Source organism: Malurus melanocephalus, unplaced genomic scaffold (assembly GCF_030028575.1).
Source record: "Malurus melanocephalus ecotype Western Australia unplaced genomic scaffold, MMel_1.1 scaffold_1322, whole genome shotgun sequence".
Lineage (NCBI taxonomy): Eukaryota > Metazoa > Chordata > Aves > Passeriformes > Maluridae > Malurus > Malurus melanocephalus.
This window is the reverse complement of record NW_026624554.1, coordinates 13,249-30,708: the sequence shown is the minus strand read 5'-3', so window position 1 is coordinate 30,708 and position 17,460 is coordinate 13,249. Positions and strand designations below refer to the sequence as shown.

The 17,460-nt window shown below is 46.9% G+C and overlaps 1 protein-coding gene across 1 annotated transcript; it reads right to left on the bottom strand.

Annotated features, from left to right (window-relative positions):
• Nucleotides 1–1,696: 1,696 nt before the first annotated feature.
• DDX20 (DEAD-box helicase 20) lies at nt 1,697–10,952 on the bottom strand. Its single transcript, XM_057387715.1, has 11 exons — nt 10,755–10,952; nt 10,014–10,108; nt 9,701–9,869; nt 9,410–9,524; nt 9,185–9,327; nt 8,617–8,755; nt 8,299–8,357; nt 7,873–7,955; nt 7,284–7,389; nt 7,108–7,209; nt 1,697–6,535 (listed from the first exon to the last, which is right to left on the bottom strand). The coding sequence occupies exons 1-11, from the start codon at nt 10,936–10,938 to the stop codon at nt 5,442–5,444; spliced, it is 2,289 nt and encodes a 762-aa protein (XP_057243698.1). The 5' UTR covers nt 10,939–10,952; the 3' UTR covers nt 1,697–5,441.
• Between the last annotated feature and the right edge of the window lie 6,508 nt (nt 10,953–17,460).

The window sequence follows — 17,460 nt, the reverse complement described above, 5'->3', positions numbered from 1 at the left end:
GAATTTGAACACCATCCCATGTCCTGTTCTGAATTCACCAACAATGGCTCAAAGTGTGTTTGAGGCTGATTCAGCAAAGGGATGATTTTCTTTAGCACCTGTCGTGCCCCCTCCTGATGTACTGTTGATATGCACATATACATACACATGTAATTAATTACAGATCATACATTAGGTAATTAATGCTGATGACCCCGAGCTGGCCCTGCTTTGGTAGCACTCCTGCTGTGAGTGAGTGTGGCTGATGCATTAACTCAATCCCTCCTTAGAATCCCAGAAMATCCTGGGAATAGTAGGGCTGTGCCTGAGCCTCCAGTAGCTGCACCAGCTTCTCGTCATTTATTCCAGTGCTGTAATATCTTACCCAAAATTGTTTAGTCCTGTTTTAAAAGACTGAAATGCTCTGCCTTTTGCTGCTTCCTGTAGGAGGTTATACTGCAGTTAATCTGACCATTATTGAGGTTTTTTTCTCGATGTTTTAATTTGATTTTTGCTTTAATTTCATTCACTGTCACCATCTGAGCACCCCTGCCCTTGTAGATCAGAGGSCTTGCTCTCCACCACTTGCCACCTTTGCAACCTCATCTCCACTGGCACAGAGTGAGGGTGAAACACCCCCATGCTGACAGGGGCAGGAATAAAAATCACAAAGAATCAGGGATTCCACATGGATTCTTGGTGCTGCCTTCCTTATTCCTGATTTAGTGTGGAGTGGTGAACAGGGCCCTTCACACCTCTGTCTGTAAATAGCCCTCGTGGCAGCCCTTGGCCAAAGCATTATTGGGGCTTTTAATTGTCAATCAAGCTGCTTTTTGGAAAAGAGAATACAACATTGAATTTTAAAAGATTTTTTAAAAGGAGGAAAGCCAGTTCCAGGAGGTTCTGGCTGGCTGCTTGGGCTCTGTTCTCTTGCACAACAGGAATTGTCCTTGCTGGGGAATGCACAGCCCTGGGCAGGTGCTGCCCCACACTGTCAGATCCTCAGCACAGGAAAACACAAAATGAACCGACTCTGAGCTCAGAGAAACTGGGATAAAAATATTTTAACTGGAGGCATTGGCTTCCTTTATCCTCAGAAATCACCTGAATGTTTCAGAAAGCGCCTGGAACTGCACTGTGAGGAGCTGAGTGCCCACCCCAGCAGAGCTGCAGGTGTTGCCTTGAAAGGGCAGTTTTTAATAATGACACAGACATGGTTAAGGGAATAAAAAGGGTTTTACCTTGGGATTTGGGATCTCAGGTGCACAACTTGATGGCAGAATGCACTCACATGTACAGCACGGATACAAGTTTTATAGGTTTCAGGAATTAGCAAATCTATCCGGGATTCCCCAATAAGATACAAGTTTTATAGGTTTCAGGAATTAGCAAATCTCTCCAGGATTCCCCAATAAGATACAAGTTTTATAGGTTTCAGGAATTAGCATTTCTATCCAGGATTCCCCAATAAGAAACTTCCCAAATGCAGTGATGTCCCCCTATTCTAATGAATCCTGGATGAGGCCAGAGCTCAGTTTACACAAGATGTTCTGGACAGAGGCTTCACCCAAGGCTGAGCTCGGGTTTAAGATAGCACAGGGCACACTGAGCCCTTCCTGAGGATGTTTGGTCTGTGCCCAGCAGAACTCTTAAACTAAACTGGAATATCAGGCTCCAGGAATTATAAACATGTGGACTAAGGGGTACAGGTGAATGCATAGAGGGTACAGAAAGCGCAAAAAGGAAAAGCAAAAATCATCAGGCATCACAGGGACAGGGATCCATCCCTGGAGGGGCTGCCAGGGAACATCTCTGGGGCGCAAATGGGGCAAAGGGACACAGGGCAGAGCAGGGAGTGCACTGCACCCCACATTCCTGACCTAAGAACAGCTTCCCCAAAACTCAGAATTTTCAGAGAAAGCCAAGATTCCCCAAAGCAGAGCTGCACCTGAAGGATGTGGATCATTCCCCCAGCAATGCCCAGCCTTAGCAGGACCCCGTGCCCAGGGTTCCCTCTGCCCCACAKCCTGGTGAGCCTGGCACAAGAGCACTTCAAAACCTTCCCCTCTTCTCATTCCTTCACGCCTTTTATAGCTTTAGAAAAGTTCCTTTAAAAAAAGAGATAAAAATGGATTTTTTGTACAAAAAGCAAGTGGAAGGGCATTATTTTTTCAGACTTTCCTAAAGCAATATTATAAATATCAAAGGAGAAACTCCTTTTTCTGAGMGTTTTGTTTCCTTTCCACAGCTTTTTTTCTGAGGGAAAGGTATTTTCCCAGATTTTCAGCCTATTCTATCAATAGATTTCCTCTCTTCTCAGCTGGCATTGAGCTGCTAACAGGATTCACACCCAGCTGGCAGCAAATAATGAAAAATACCTTTCACACATAGGCTTTGACTTCCATCTCCTTCTTTCCAAAATCCACCTTTTGCTTTCATTTTCCTTAAAAATCTTAAGGACACCTCTAAAGAACCCACAGATAATACATTTTGGTACACAAACATTAAAGAATTTAACCATTTAATCCATCCACAAGATCTTTCACTGTGATATGGGGTTACTTTTCTAGATTAGACTTCAAATTCTCGCAGGAATTGAGAGAATTTGCTCWCTGGAGAGCTCATTCCAGAGTCAGAGCCCTCAAAGTCAAGGATTTCCCCCCACCCAATCARCCGTAATTTTTTCCTTATTTTTCCCCCCCTTTTGGAATTTAGTTTCTTGCACCATTTACTCTCCTTTCCACGTGAGAAATATAAAACTTTCTACTCTGAATTCTTATCCCAGGGACTACTTTTATYTATTAAATAATTACTTTAGTTAAAGGCAAACAGGGGAAAGGACAACCTAAGAAACACAAATGGCTTTAGTGTGGAATAAATTTAATGGATAATTCCAAATAGATCTTTCTGTAATTTGCCACAAAGATTAAATTTAATCAATGCCACTTGTTTAACCTCAACCTGTACTGCAATCTAGCTCTTGTCATTCTAATCTAGACAGTTTTAGGTGTGTGCCTGAAAATCAGATTAAAACCAGCTAAAGAAAGCAAATTTCCTTCAAGGTTTTGCTTTTTTAAGTAAAGAGGTTGCCAATATGTTGCATCTTACATGTATTGTTAAGAAAATTCAGGAAATGAAAAAAAATCACATTTAATTTATGCATTACAACATCCCTTGGACTTTGTAGTGTTTTTATCTGTTGGACTAAGGCAGAGTTACAAAGTCAGCACTCGTGCAGGGCTGGGGAATATCAGTGGCTTTGAACTGCAAACTTAATTCTGCTTTTAAAGTTAGGGAATTAAAACACCTTTTCCACACGATTCACCCATCCACTCTAGCTCAATTAATTTTTTGGTTTCAAACACTTATTTTTCTCCAACACTTGGAGCCAACTGCAGTAGACCCATGGGTTTAAAGCCCAAGTTTTTAGGCTTTGTATTTGCCAAAAACACTGCCCATGGTGATTTGTTCTTTCTAAAACTGCAAGAGCAAAGGCAAAGCAGTCCTGATTTCCTGACCTACCACTAAGTGACCTCCAAAAAGTAATTTCACCTCTGTGCCAATTGTACAGAGCAATTGGCATTTCCTCTTGCACTAAATGGAGCTCAATTCATGACCCCCCAAAATCCCACAGGGAATTCTGGAGTGCCAGAACTGCWGCTTCTGTTCAGGGAGTGAAACCTGTGCCAGAAACGCTTCAGGTGGAACAAAAGAGCAGGTGACAGAGCTGGTGAAAATCYCTCCTCCTGTTCTCAGTCAGGTCTGTCCCTTTGTGTGTATCTGTGTGCAGTGTCCCCTCCCACTTTGGGTTAAACCAGTGCTATTCCAGTCTCAGCTGGGGGAAGGTCCCAACCACACCCCAAAGCTCTTCCCCATTGTTCAACCCCRACTGGGAGCTCCCAGGGGCTCCTCGGACCAACCAAGTCTCTAAAAACGGTGTGATGGTCTATTTTTGATAAACCAGTATGGCATTCCAATGCAATGGTGTTTTTCTTTAGGAGTTCTATGTTATCAGAAGCTCTCAACCTTATTATTTTCTATTTTCGTACTTTAAATGGGCTTTGCTTTACAAACATCAGAGGACAGATACRAAATGTACTGGACACAACTGCAGGTAGCTTCATTTGAGAACAACTTTCTAGAAGAACCAAGTTTCCTGTTGTCTTCTTTTGGAATTGTAGTGCATATGTTGAAACTTGTATATCATTTACAGTATTGAGTCTTGTGCCACTGCTGTACCTGATGTATCCAATCCGGATTAAACAGAGTATGTGCCACAAATACCAACAGGATGCTGTAATTTCTTCTAAAAAAACTCCTGGGAGGTTCTTTTGGGTGTTGACCTAAGCCACTCGAGTTGCATTTAAATACCAATTAACTCTTCCCTAAGCAACCATTAATGAAATCAGTGAGATGTCAYAGAAGAGCAATAATGCAGATACTGAGTTCATCTTTTATCTCTTTTTGAACATTTAAGAGTTGCAAAAACTCATCTTGGAAATGAAATCATGCTGTCTTGGCCTTTTCCAATTAATGCARAGGGGAACTCTTCCCTGGAGTCATTTATGACACAAAAGGTGTAAGGCAAGAATAGAGCACAGAAAGAAAAGCTTTCAAAATGAGTGAGAGCCAAGCCAGGGTCAGCACCCGGAGCCAGCTCATCCCCTCGTGCCCCAGGACAGCTCTCTACAAGCCAAACAGGAAATATCAATTAATTTTAACACTAATAAGTAATTCCATTTCTAATTAGAGCTTTCCTGTAAGTGTGGGAAGTCTGATATTGTTGCACCCAGAGGGACAGACCAATTATGATTGCTGCAYATCTCCATAATTAAATCCTCTACCACACAGCTTGCTGCACACCTTGCTATAGAAATGTTATTTAGACAGAGTTAATTAAATGGATTGAAATTAGCAATACAGGCATTGGGATGCTCATTTCCCTCTATGATCAGTGCCTGGGGCTCACCAAGACAATCAGGGAAAATGGGATGATCACCAACTTTGAACAGATCATGGAGTYTTATAGGGAATTATCCAAAATTCCCGGGGAAGGCAATCAAGGGGGAGGTGAGGCCCTGGCCAGGCTGGACATTGGGGCACCCTGGSACAGTGGGAGGTGTCCCTGYCATGCAGGGGTGGAATGGRATGAGCTTTAAGGTCCCTTCCMACCCAAACCATTCTGGGATTCCATCAAATACAACTGGGATTGCTTTGTATTTTCTCCTTTCTGACATTTCTTATGTCATCCTTCATCACTTTGGATTGTAAAGATTCCAACTGAGCATCCAGCTRTCTTTCTGTTCCTTTTATTAACAAATTGGAACACCATCACTGGACCTGTGTAAAACATTTCCCAGACACAGCTACTTATAAAAAGACACCATTTTCTTCTTGTCAGGTCCTTTAGAGCAGCACTGTTGTCACAGAGCATGGCCAGTCGTGTCCCTGCCATCAGGACCTCAATCCCCACCTTTGAGCAGCTCCTGGAGATAGACTGAGCTGACCTGGTAKGCATTCATGCAGCTGAACTGCCAGTAACTCCTGCTGTAGTGAGACACTGCTGTGTAGTAGCTTTGCCAGGCCTCGTAGTAACATTTCCAGTAGTCCTCAGAACTCCAGCCCTCACACAGAGCATCATCCCAGGAGCTGCAGGTCCCCTCCTCTTCAGTCTGCCTCGTGGAAGGACTGGAGAATCCRTGGTTGTGGCTTTTCTTTTGTTTGGAGTTTTGTTTCGGGATTTTCTTTTTCAYTCCATTTTGCCTTGGGCCTCGCTCCTGAKGCTCCYGTGGTGCAGGACAGAAACCTGCACWGCYCTGCCATGCTGTGGGCACAGCATTTGTGTCCTGTGGGGCTGAAAATGCCTCAAGGCTCGAGTTCTTGGCCCTGCTGTCGAGAGAATCCCTGGAACTGTCAGAGCCATCGCTCTCAGCTGACACATCCCCGTTTGCTGCTGGCTCTGGGTGATGTTCCATCTCCTCCCACTCCACATCCCCATTTCTGGGCTTCTCATCTTGTTCTCCTGGGCCTGAATAACTTCTTACAATCTCCACCTGTCTCTCTGACCCTTCTTTAATGAAATACTCATAGTCTTCAACAAAATCCGAGAAGCTCCAGGGATGGGTGAGGTGGTTTTTGAAAGAAGACAAGCATGGAATTTTGGGAAGGTTTTTTTTTAAGGCCTCCTCATCTGGAGCCTGAGTGCTGTGCTGTCCATCCACCCTGGAGCTGGCTTTGACTTGATTCCTCTGTCCTGTGAGACAGGTGGAAGTTTCRGGGGTCCTACTCTTTTTCTCCAGATTTGCAGGATTTGTGCACTTTTTAATCTGCTTTTGCTTCAGAGTCTTTTTYGGCTTTTGTACAGAAAAATTATCCYTTKGAAGATTAGAGTGAGGCTGAGGTATGTCTGAAAAGCCATTCTGGACAGGCTGCAGCACTGGTTCCTCTGGTTTAAGATTCACAGGGTCAGAATTCATCACAGGAGCTGTGGGTATTGCAGGTTYAACTTCAACCTCCCCATCTTCAAACTGCTCCATCATTCCAGGAGGGATTGGCTCTGCAGGGAAGGGAAACAAGGAGCCTCAATCAGTGCATTCTTTCCTCTGAACTCACACGAGTTCCCAAGTGAAGCTTCTCCAAATTGCACATTAAGTGAGGGCAGCAAACCAACCCTTTCAATTCTTGAAAGTTTAAACAACCAGAACATTTCCCTTATAGAAGGCATCAAAAGGYTGATCAAGACAAACACCACTACATTATKTGTCATCTRTTTTCCATGTCCTGCTTGRAAAGATARAGTTAGGACTCTGACAAKAAGGCAAATGCTACCTTTCAGCAGAACAGCTTCTGGCCAAGCAAGGGAAGCAAATCTGCTGTTCCAGGTGTATCTTACAGCTTGAGAAAGGCTTCATACCAGATTCTGGAAATCCAAGTAGTTCTGTGGTTGCTTAAGCAGCACTGGATGCAATGTCCTCTCCCCACCCAATGCATTTCCCACAGCTCCACACCACTGCAGCAGTCTCAGGAGTTAGGAGCAGAGTAAACAACCCAGACTAAAAGCAAAGCAGCCCCCAGACCTGCCTGCAGCTCTGCCCAAGAGAAAAACACCCCTCCCAGCACAGAGCCTACCTGGCAGAGGCAACAGCTGCAGGTTGCACTGGTGAGCAATTTTCATCATGGTGTTCTCCTCCTCGCCACGGCAGCAGTAGGTGACAGCCAAACCCAGGGTGCCTGGGAGACACAAGAGAGCAGATGAGCAGCAGAGCAAAGCAGGGCACAGTGCAGGGTGCCAGGGCTGTCCCTACCAAAGCGCCCAGCCCGCCCAATGCGGTGCATGTAGGTCTCCCAGTCCAGGGGCACGTCCAGGTTGATGACCAGGTTCACCTTCTCTGCATCAATTCCACGGGATGTCTGCACAAAGTGAGCAAAAGGGCACTGAGAACTGAAAACTCAACAGAGCTTGAAATAAATACCACACACGGGGAGGCAGGAAGGGACCACAGCGGGGTCACCCCAACATGTTTGGCACTCACAACACACTCTCCATAGAGCAACTCTCAGTTGTGAAGCAACAGATAAATTGAAAAGCATTTCTGAACCAGATCAACCAGAATGGGCTGGGTTGGATGGGCCCTTAAAATGTCATCTCATTCCAACCCCCTGCCATGGGCAGGCAGATGAGGAATGGGGGTGATTTCTAAGCTTCAGTGAAAATAAGGCACTTATTTTCAGTGCCTTATCAGCACATTTATATTCTCTTCAATTCCAAGGTAAACCTAATTCTATGAAGTAACTTTATATGCAATACTCCTGCATGCTGTAAAATTTGCAGAGCAGTTAATAAATTCAAAATAAAATCCACAAAAAGCTTGTTTGAAAGGAGTAAAAGCTCACCAAGTCYGTGGAAATCAGAACTCTGCAGTGGAATTGCTTTAATTTAGCCATGGCATCAAGTCGCTGATTTTGATTCATGTTGCCTAGAAAAATAGAAATTACAAGCAGGTTACACTCTTCATCTTCATGTCCCTCACATTCTAGAAAAGGTTGCTTTGTATCATCAGAAATAAGTTAAAAACATCTTCAAACATCAGTTCCAAATGAGTAAAGAAGGAACAAACAAAACCTGAAAACTGAGGTCACTCATTACAAAAATAATTCTTTTGCTTGTTGATTGATTCTTAAAAGACCTCTGAAGATTCAAATGCTATTCTCAGCCATTTAACCAGAGGCCATGCAAGCCAGGATTTAAAATTAACTCTCCTATTTTAGGTCCCATTTATGCACAATTTCAGTGGAATCAGAATTTGTGAATGGATTTACCTGAAATGCACTCAGCAGGGAAGCCTCGGGATGTCAGGATTTCAGCCAGATGTTGAGCCCTGAGGGAACACACACAATGAAAACTGGAATTAAAACCCCAGGCCTAAACCCTTGGGCATCTCTTTGGTTATTCTCTACAGCCAAGGATGCATTTCTGTATTTCCAATAATTCACACTGCATTCCTCAGGCTGTATTTCAGACCTGAAATTTGCAGACTWCTCTGAGACCTCACAGCTCTCATAAATTTATCCACGAGTGGACATTACAAGCACTGCTTTCAAACAAGCTTTGCCCAGATATTATTTAAAATTTATTACCTGCTGTGCAAATTKGAGAAGACTAAGGCTTGATTGAATGGAATCTTGCTGAACAACTCCTGCAGGTGCTGMGTTTTTTCCTCAAATGTTTTATGTGGGAGAGGATGGGAATTCACGATTTTGTAGTACTGCTTCAGCCCTGAGCAGAAAACCAAAACAAGAGATTAGGGGTTGCCATAGGAACRTGCAGAGAGTTCTGTAAACATGTGGTTCTACAGCTACAGGAAAACTTCAAACAAAGACTCAGATAACAACCTCCAGGAGATGTTTTTCTTGAAAGGCTGAAATAGTTTTGAACGCACAGAAAAAGCAGAGAATGACATTTGTCACTGGTATTTTAAATATAAAATCAGAGATTGTTTGGGTGGGAAAGGCCTTTCAAGACCATCTTGTTCCACCTGAACATTCACTACATCAACACTGGGAATCAATATTCATAAACTAAACRACCCAGATATGGGTGAAATTATGAAAAATCATGCATTTGAAAGGCACATGTTTTGTTTTTAGTGTCCTCCTCTCCATCTATTGCCACCCATGTAACTCTAACTGCTATTTATCCACTTACCAAGGAGGCTGGGATCCGTGGGGTTCAGCCTSACAAACGTGGGCTCCCTCATGTACCTGGTGAGAGCAGCAGCCAAGGACTCGGGGTAAGTGGCTGAAACAGCCAACATCTGCTTATTGGCTGGGAGTGAGGAGTAAATCCAACTGTGACACAAAACCACAGCAATTATTTACAAAAACATACCTCATGGAATAACACAGGCATGAGGGCAGTGTTTTTCCTTACTTGATTTGCTCCTGGAAGCTGCCCTCCTCCAGCAGCTTGTCTGCCTCGTCCAGCACAAACAGCCTGACACTGGCTGTGCTCAGGTAGTCCAGCTCAATGAGCTGCTTGATCCGACCTGCAGGGGAGACAAGCAGTAAAAACACCTTCAAAAACATTCCAGTTATGATCTTTTAAATGTTTTTAAAGTACCTTTAAGGCTGTACCCTATTAAAGCCAACAGACAAACCCAAGGCAGCTTTCCAAAGCCCCAGTTATTGTGAGGGTTCACCCAGGAGCAAAGCTCCTCCCTACCTGGGGAGCCCACAGCTATGTGGCACTTCTTCAGCCKGCTTTTGTCCTGGCTCAGAGGAGTYCCTCCGATGAACACATGGCATTCCAAACCTTCCATCTTCACCCCGATAGTTGTGATCACGGCGTGGATCTGCACAGCAATCTCCCTGGTGGGAGCCAGGATCAGGATCTGCGCGGGGCGAGGATTAAATTGGAGGATTACAGCCGCGGGATGGCGCTGACAGCCAACCCCGCCATGATTTTAAAAGCCTCAAAGGCTTCAGTGCCATTTTTCCCGTAGCAAAGAGCGATTCCCTCTCACACAGTGGCTCACCTGCGTGGCGGGGCTCTCCAGCAGCACCGCGTCCAGAGCGATGGTGGCGAACACACAGGTCTTGCCGGTGCCCGACTTGGCCTGCACGATCAGATCTGCAAAGAGCCCCACGGGGGTCAGGGGAGCCCCCCGGGTGTGCCCGGCCCCGCCAGAGCCCAAAGGAGTCAGGGGAGATCCCGAGGTGTCCCCGGCCCGTCTGAGCCCCACAGAGATCAGCGGAGCCCCCGGACCATCCCCAACCCCGCCAGAGCCCCACACGGATCAGCGGAACCCCCGAGCTGTCCCCAACCCCGCCAGAGCCCCACAGGGACCAGCGGAACCCCCGGGCTGTCCCCGGCCCTACAGAGCCCCATAGGGATCAGCGGAACCCCCGGGCTGTCCCCAACCCCGCCAGAGCCCCACAGGGACCAGCGGAACCCCCGGGCTGTCCCCAACCCCGCCAGAGCCCCACAGGGATCAGGGGACACCCCGGGTTATCCCCAACCCCGCCAGAGCCCCACAGGGACCAGCGGAACCCCCGGGCTGTCCCCGGCCCTACAGAGCCCCACAGAGATCAGCGGAGCCCCCGGGGTGTCCCCAACCCCGCCAGAGCCCCACAAGGATCAGCGGAACCCCCGGGATATCCCCAACCCCGCCAGAGCCCCACAGGGATCAGCGGAGCCCCCGGGCTGTCCCCAACCCCGCCAGAGCCCCACAGGGATCAGCGGAACCCCCGGCCCCCCGCCCGGCCCGCCCGCTCACCCAGCCCGCAGCGCCCCAGCGGGATAGCCTTCAGCTGCACCGGCGACGGCCGATGGAAGCCGGCAGCCTCCAGCCCCGCCAGCACGGGCGGCGACAGCAGCAGAGAGCCGAAAYTGGCGGGGCCGCCGGGCACCAGCACATCCCGGGTGCGGAACCGATCCCGCGCCTCCSTGGGCGCCGCCATCTTGGCGCGGCGGGAGGCGGAAGTCTCGCGAGATGTGGCGCAATTCCCGCGCAGGCGCAGGGCTGAGGGCGGGGGCGCCGCCAGGGGGCGCTGCGGGCGGGGGGGAAACATGGCGGGGGCTCGGCCTGAGGGGAGAGCGGGGACAGAGAGGGGACAGCGGGGACAGAGCGGGCACAGCGGAGAGAATGGTCCCGTTCGGTACGGGGGAGTCACGGAATATCCCCAAAGCATCGATGAGTGCGGCTCCTGGCCCTGCGTCCGGCTCCTGTTCTCTACAGACACCCCAAGAGGCGACGCTGCGGGCGGGGGGGAACATGGCGGGGGCTCGGGTGAGGGGAGAGCGGGGACAGAGCGGGGACAGACCGGGACAGAGCGGGCACAGCGGAGAGAATGGTCCCATTCGGCACGGGGGAGTCACGGAATATCCCCAAAGCATCGCTGAGTGCGGCTCCTGACCCTGCACAGACACCCCAAGAGGCGGCGCTGCGGGCGGGCGGAGCATGGCCGCGGCTCGGCCTGAGGGCAGGGTTGGGGACAGACCGTGCCCAGGGGAATGAATGGTCCCGTTCAGCACGGGGGAGTCACGGAATATCCCCAAAGCATCGCTGAGTGCAGCTCCTGGACCCTACAGACACCCCAAACCCGCACCCTGCGCTCTGAGCGGTGTCCGARCGATCCCTGAGCCCCCCAGACCTGCGGCTGTGCCCAAACCCCATTTATGAGCCTACAAAAAATCACTTGATACAAAAAATCAACATACAGTATTCACTGAGCAAACACTACATGTATTAATCTGTATATGCATTACTTACTACCCTCTGCAGACCACTTAAACATGAAATCGTGGGTGGTTTTTATGAATATCAACTTTGATTGTAGCACTCCAGAGGCTCTGGACGTGCAGCTTCCATTCATTGCAAGGGGATTTGGAAAATCTCCACAGTGGCTTCTACTGTACAAGCACATACACTGTGTCATTATTCTTTGGGCAGCCCAAATGAATTTTAATGSCTTTGGTGCATCACAGGCTTGGTCACGCCTTTGAAATTCCTCATGTCTGTATTCCTGATGGGGGAGAAAAGTCTGTCAGATTCTATTCAGTTTTGTTTTATTATKATGATATTTTCCTATGAATATTTGCGTACCGAGCACTTTATCCTGCAGGACAAAGAGCATTTCCAGTTTGGAGAGATCCTCTCCACCAAAGGAGCACTGACCAGTGGTTGGGACTGTGCCCCAGGATTTACAGGCATTCTGCTGTTCCAATTATTATTTTTATTTTATTAGGATCCTCTCATTGGTCCTCAAGGGGAAAGAGTCTCTCCAGTGTGAGATAATTGTCTCTGGATAAATCTGGGAAAGGAGACAGACAAAGACACCTGGGCATAACAAACATTTGATTAAATACAGCCTTTCATAACCCTTTTAAATTGATCTGATTTGAACAGACAAGGAAGAGCAGTGAGGAGGGACTGTTCCCAGGGGGGAAGGGCAGCGAGGAGGCGACAAAACAACCCCCAAGAGCCACTGCAGGATCTGCTCCCCGCTCTGYTTTTCTCACTTGTTCCTTTTCTCCCCTGAGGTCTCATGCAGGTTCAATACAACCAAGGTGATCTGGATTCAGGCATTATTCTCTGAGGTGCATTTATGAGACGTTCAGACACTTTACTGTCATTCAAAGAGACGCTGCACTTTTCATTTATTTAATTTTCCTTCAGATGTTCCATTCAGACGGACCCCAAACCACCTCACTGTGTGTGAGACACCTTTCACACCACTCCTGGCAGATCTGTTGTCCCTCTCCYGCTGGTTTTGGCTCTGACTGAGGGGTTTGTGTCACATTTCTGCTCCTGCAGATCCMTCAGTCGGTCCCATTAAAGGTTTTGTTTAAATCCTTATTCCCGTAGTAAATCTGCCCTGCTCTTCTCCTCACTTTGGAGAGCTCTCTGTAAGGGAGTGCTCTGCCATGACTCTTGGTATAAATAGGAATCTTCACCCTTCAGGCCTTGCTTTACCTCAGTGCCTCTCGAGTTCTGAATTGTCGACGTGCACATGTCAGCCCCGCCAAGAGGAATCTGCAGATTTGCCCTGACATTGCTTGGCTTTTGCTTGCAGGAAGATCCAAAGGMAGCACAGCCTTTGGAAATCTTGACATTTAATCTGAATACTCTGCAGGCAGAGTAGGTCCTGGGAAAGGATTTAGGTTAGTAAAAGAAGCAGATGAGACATCCTTCAGAGCTGCAGTAATWACAGGTTCTTCAGAAGGGATATAAACTCCCTAGCTTGGGGTCATAAAAATCCTTGAGGTTTTAGGATGTAGAAAAGCCCTGCTAGGGAAGATTCTTCCTCCCATACACACTGAGAGCWTGTTTTATTCCTCCAAGAAAGTGCTTTTTTTGTCCCCATTAYAAAGTGCACATCAAGTATTTGATTTTAATTCCATGCTGGTCTCATTTTCCCCAAATCTGTATGTGAATGTATCAGCCTGAGATAAAGGATGTTCTGAGACACTTGTGAGTGATGCTGCTGATWCTCAAGGTCAGGTTCTCACTGTTTKGGMCTATTTCAGASTGACACCTGCAATACCAGCACTTAGWACCTGTAAGTACCTCAATAATTCCCAGAGATTTATCCATCTCCACCTTTTGCTATAAATATACTTTTCGTTTACAACACTTAAATTCTTGTTGTGACTCTCTGAAATACTGAGGTACACTGCTCATGGATAATTTGAATTGGCTTCCATGTCATTTGTGCCTGTGTTAAGAATATATTCATTATAGATTTGGGCATTGCTGCTGCAGACAGGCACCAGCCTTGTCTTATTCCTTTGCCTTCAAAGGATTTGTCTTTCAGAGCTGCCAAGACATGGAATTATTCGGYGCAAAACTGGTTTACATAATATTTATAGAATATTTTGAAAGTGAGATAATCTCATCCTCCTCTCCCAGATGTTTTCAGATTAAGACAGGGAAGTTTCTCTGTTCTGTGCAGCACGTGTGAGTCACTCTTTGGAGTGTGGGACGTATTTGTGTTTACACTGCCATGGAAACTSTGTTTGTTCTCGTACAGTAAAGCCCAGGACAGTGAAAGGGCCATTGATCCCGGCAGAGACAGTGACTGCGTATTCACCACCCAAAATTGACTCTGAGCACCCTGCACATTTACTTTCCCTCTGGAAAAAAAGCTGCATGGCAAGATCCCAATGAGCAGCAAGTCTTTGGAGCAGCAGAATCTTCTATGTTGCTTTAGTAATGACAAAGTCGTGGATTTTTCCCAGCCATTCTGCTGCACAGAGTTGTCATAAGTAATGATGATGAGGATGGTGATGTCTCACATCCAGCTAAGGCTGATTTCAGTGCCCTCCTGTGGAATGGATCTGGTTCTTTGTCAGGCACRTTCTTCAGAAGGATCAGGGAGAACTCCCCGGATTTCAGATGGAATCTCAAACCCATGGGGGACTCACCACAGGCATGGATGCAGCTGCAGATAAAAGCAAACAGACATCAGGGATCGGGTCAGAGCAGCTATTTCAACTCTACMCTGAGAAATGCCAGTATTTCACTCCTGTTGTTTTCCTTCAGATAAATAAACATCATCCCATTTTAATCTTAGATACCAAGATTTGCTAAATTATTTTTTCAGCTCGTACGAGCAGGATCTAGGTCACGAAAACGCAGCGAGCCGAGATGAAATCCAATAGTTCTTCAGCACAARACAGCACAGTGGCTGCACGAGGAGCTTCCCTGTGCTTACTCCTGGCACTCAGAGGAATGGCAGGAGCTGGAATTTGGCTGGAGCAGAGTTAAAAGTTTTTATTTTGAGGATGGGGCATAGTAGGTAAAACCATGACAGCATGTCAGAACTTTATAAAGGCTACAAGTCCAGAGACTGTATGCACCAAATTACACTWAATGGAAGAAACAGTCTGATTTTCAGGGGTATTTTATCTCTTTATGCACAAATATAAAGCCAGACTGAAAGTTCTGACATTATATCCTTACCTCTCGTGGCTGGGTGTTTATGCCCCAGTGGGTTTAAACAAGGATGGATGCAATTCAGGTCATGCTGCAGCTGAAGTGGGAGGAAATTCTGAAAGGTCTGTCATCAGTGTGCAAGAAAGTCGAAAGGAAAGAAAATTCAGTGATAACCACGCTTGTTAGTTCAGCAAAGAACAGTCACGTGGGAGCCTGGAGAAAGCAGATCAATGAACTGAAAGACAACAAATGAGATGAGCCTTCAGCTGTGAAGGGATGGATGTTTCCTCAATCAGGAAGGAACGAGGCAGTTCAGAGAAGTGGAATACTCCACTCTGAAGGAGTATTCTAATTTTTGCCCAAGGATCTCGGTTTTTCGTTTTATCCTGAAATAAACCATGTAGCTTTCTGCTTGAGGGTGTTTTATTCTTGGCTCTGTATTTCCTSGGAGATCTGATTTTCCACTGCACTGCACCATCTGCTCATGGTTTACACCAGGGCAGAGCGGAAGGAGCGCAGGGCCTGGCATGAGGTGTCGGTGCTGCTTTGAACCAGTTGTCTACACRCAAGAGAAAAATGCTGCTTAGTAAGGAAATCCTACTGAGAAAATACTTCAGATTTTTCTCTTCTCTTGCAAGTTCCCAGGAGTTTGGAACACATGAATATTCTGGTCTTTACTTTATTCTGTGCTCATGAACTCCTTTATCAGTCTCCTGGGACAGGAGCAGCCCCGGAGGCTGGAAAATGGATCAAAAAGATGTCCTTAGCAGAAGCCAAACAGAGCCCAGAAACTCTTCCTGTTCATCAGCCAGGAGATCACAGAGTTTGGTGCCTTGCAAGTGGCACAGGAGCTTGCAGCATCTGCCACGTGCAGGTGGCCTCCTGAAGCTCTGCCATGTGCTGAAGGTAAAACGTTGGATGACTTCAGTTTGGTCCTTGCAATCCCCTCGGGTGTCACTGGTATCTCTGCTGTGCTGCAATAGCCAAAGGATGGCAAAGCAGCAGTTAAATTTGGGAGTGATGCAGTGAGGAGCAGCCTGGCTGCTGAGACGAGCCTGGGTCATTCCCTGCTGTGCCTCAGTGACTTTGGGACATTCCAGCTCCTGGCCTCACACGGGSCCATCCCAGCTCTCTGATTGTTCACTCCTGCCTGATATTCACCCTGCCATATGCTTGGATAGGCTGTGGACATCCACACCCGACCCCAGCCCCTGGGGAACAACCAGCTGGCCAACAAAYCCTGCCAGATTTCAGGGAAAAAATCATAGCTGGGCTAGTGGGCTTCGACTGGAAGGAAGACTGGAGACTGGCAAGACCCGCTCACATCATGGCATACCCTGTTGGAAGTGATTAACTCTTTGATAAGGTCATTTCTTTAATAAATTAATGTTTACTGCCCCACGTTCTACAGAGCCTCCAAGAGAGATGCTGCTCCCGTGCTTAACAGATGGGGAATGGGAACCCTGAAATGAGCAGAGACAGGAAGTTTTGACTCATTATAATAAGAGACACTGCAAGGATCAATAAACATTAACTCTGGAGTGTTTGCCAAACAAACATGAAAGGGCAGATTGCAAATTTCCCATTTAAATCGGATTTTGACACAAAGGTCAGCTTTCAGAAACACTGAAACTGATTTCTATAAACAAACAAGGAAACAAACCAAATTCTATTACCAACTRTAAAAAATGGTTTCCTTCAAAAAATAAAGAGCTGGAGAGGCAAAAAATTTAGCCAATCTTTGTCAAACTTATGGGGAAATAAAAAAAAGTACTTAATGTTTTTAATCCCAAATTTGAAAAAAACCAAAGTGGTATTTCTCCTACCAAGTTCTTCAGCATTGYAGAACCACTGTTAAATTATCAAAGRGGACTCARCATTTGTCATCTAAAYAACACATTTTGCAAATAAGATTAGAATAATSCTTATTTATTTGKGAGAAACACTCAAAAATCCAAACTSTTTCAAATTCAGTGCAGTTATAAAGTCTGCTGATCCGAAAGTGTATTTTTTTTTTTTCCCGGCTCGCCTGTCCATCTGTTTGATGTCCTGTGGTGACAAACAGTATCTGAGGTTGTTGATCTGAGATAAAAGAATCCKGGTTTTAGAGGGGCTCGTCTGTAGCTCCGAAAACAACCCCCACATCCCGGAGTTTTGCAGGGGCTGCTCTGAGCGCAGACTCCCACGGACAGAAACAGTGCCTGTCAAAGAGTGACGGGAAAACTGTTCTGAAAATAAACCCCGCMAAAGGACTTTCAGCACCTGTCTCTCGCAGCTCTGACATGTGCTGTCCCTGACAAAGGGCGTTCGGATATGGGCACGGGCCGGGCTCGGTCCCAGGGACCGGCACATCCCGGCACAGGAGCCTCAAAACGGGGACACCACAACCGGGTGGCTTTGCAATTTCTCCCGATTAASGCCATGTAGGTTAATCCGTGCTTTTGGTGGGGTGGTCCGCGTCTGCGGAGCAACGTGCAGCATCCGCACCACAACAAACTAAAAGCACCCAACTTCCGCGGCGGAGCGGGCCCGGAGTGCGGAGAGG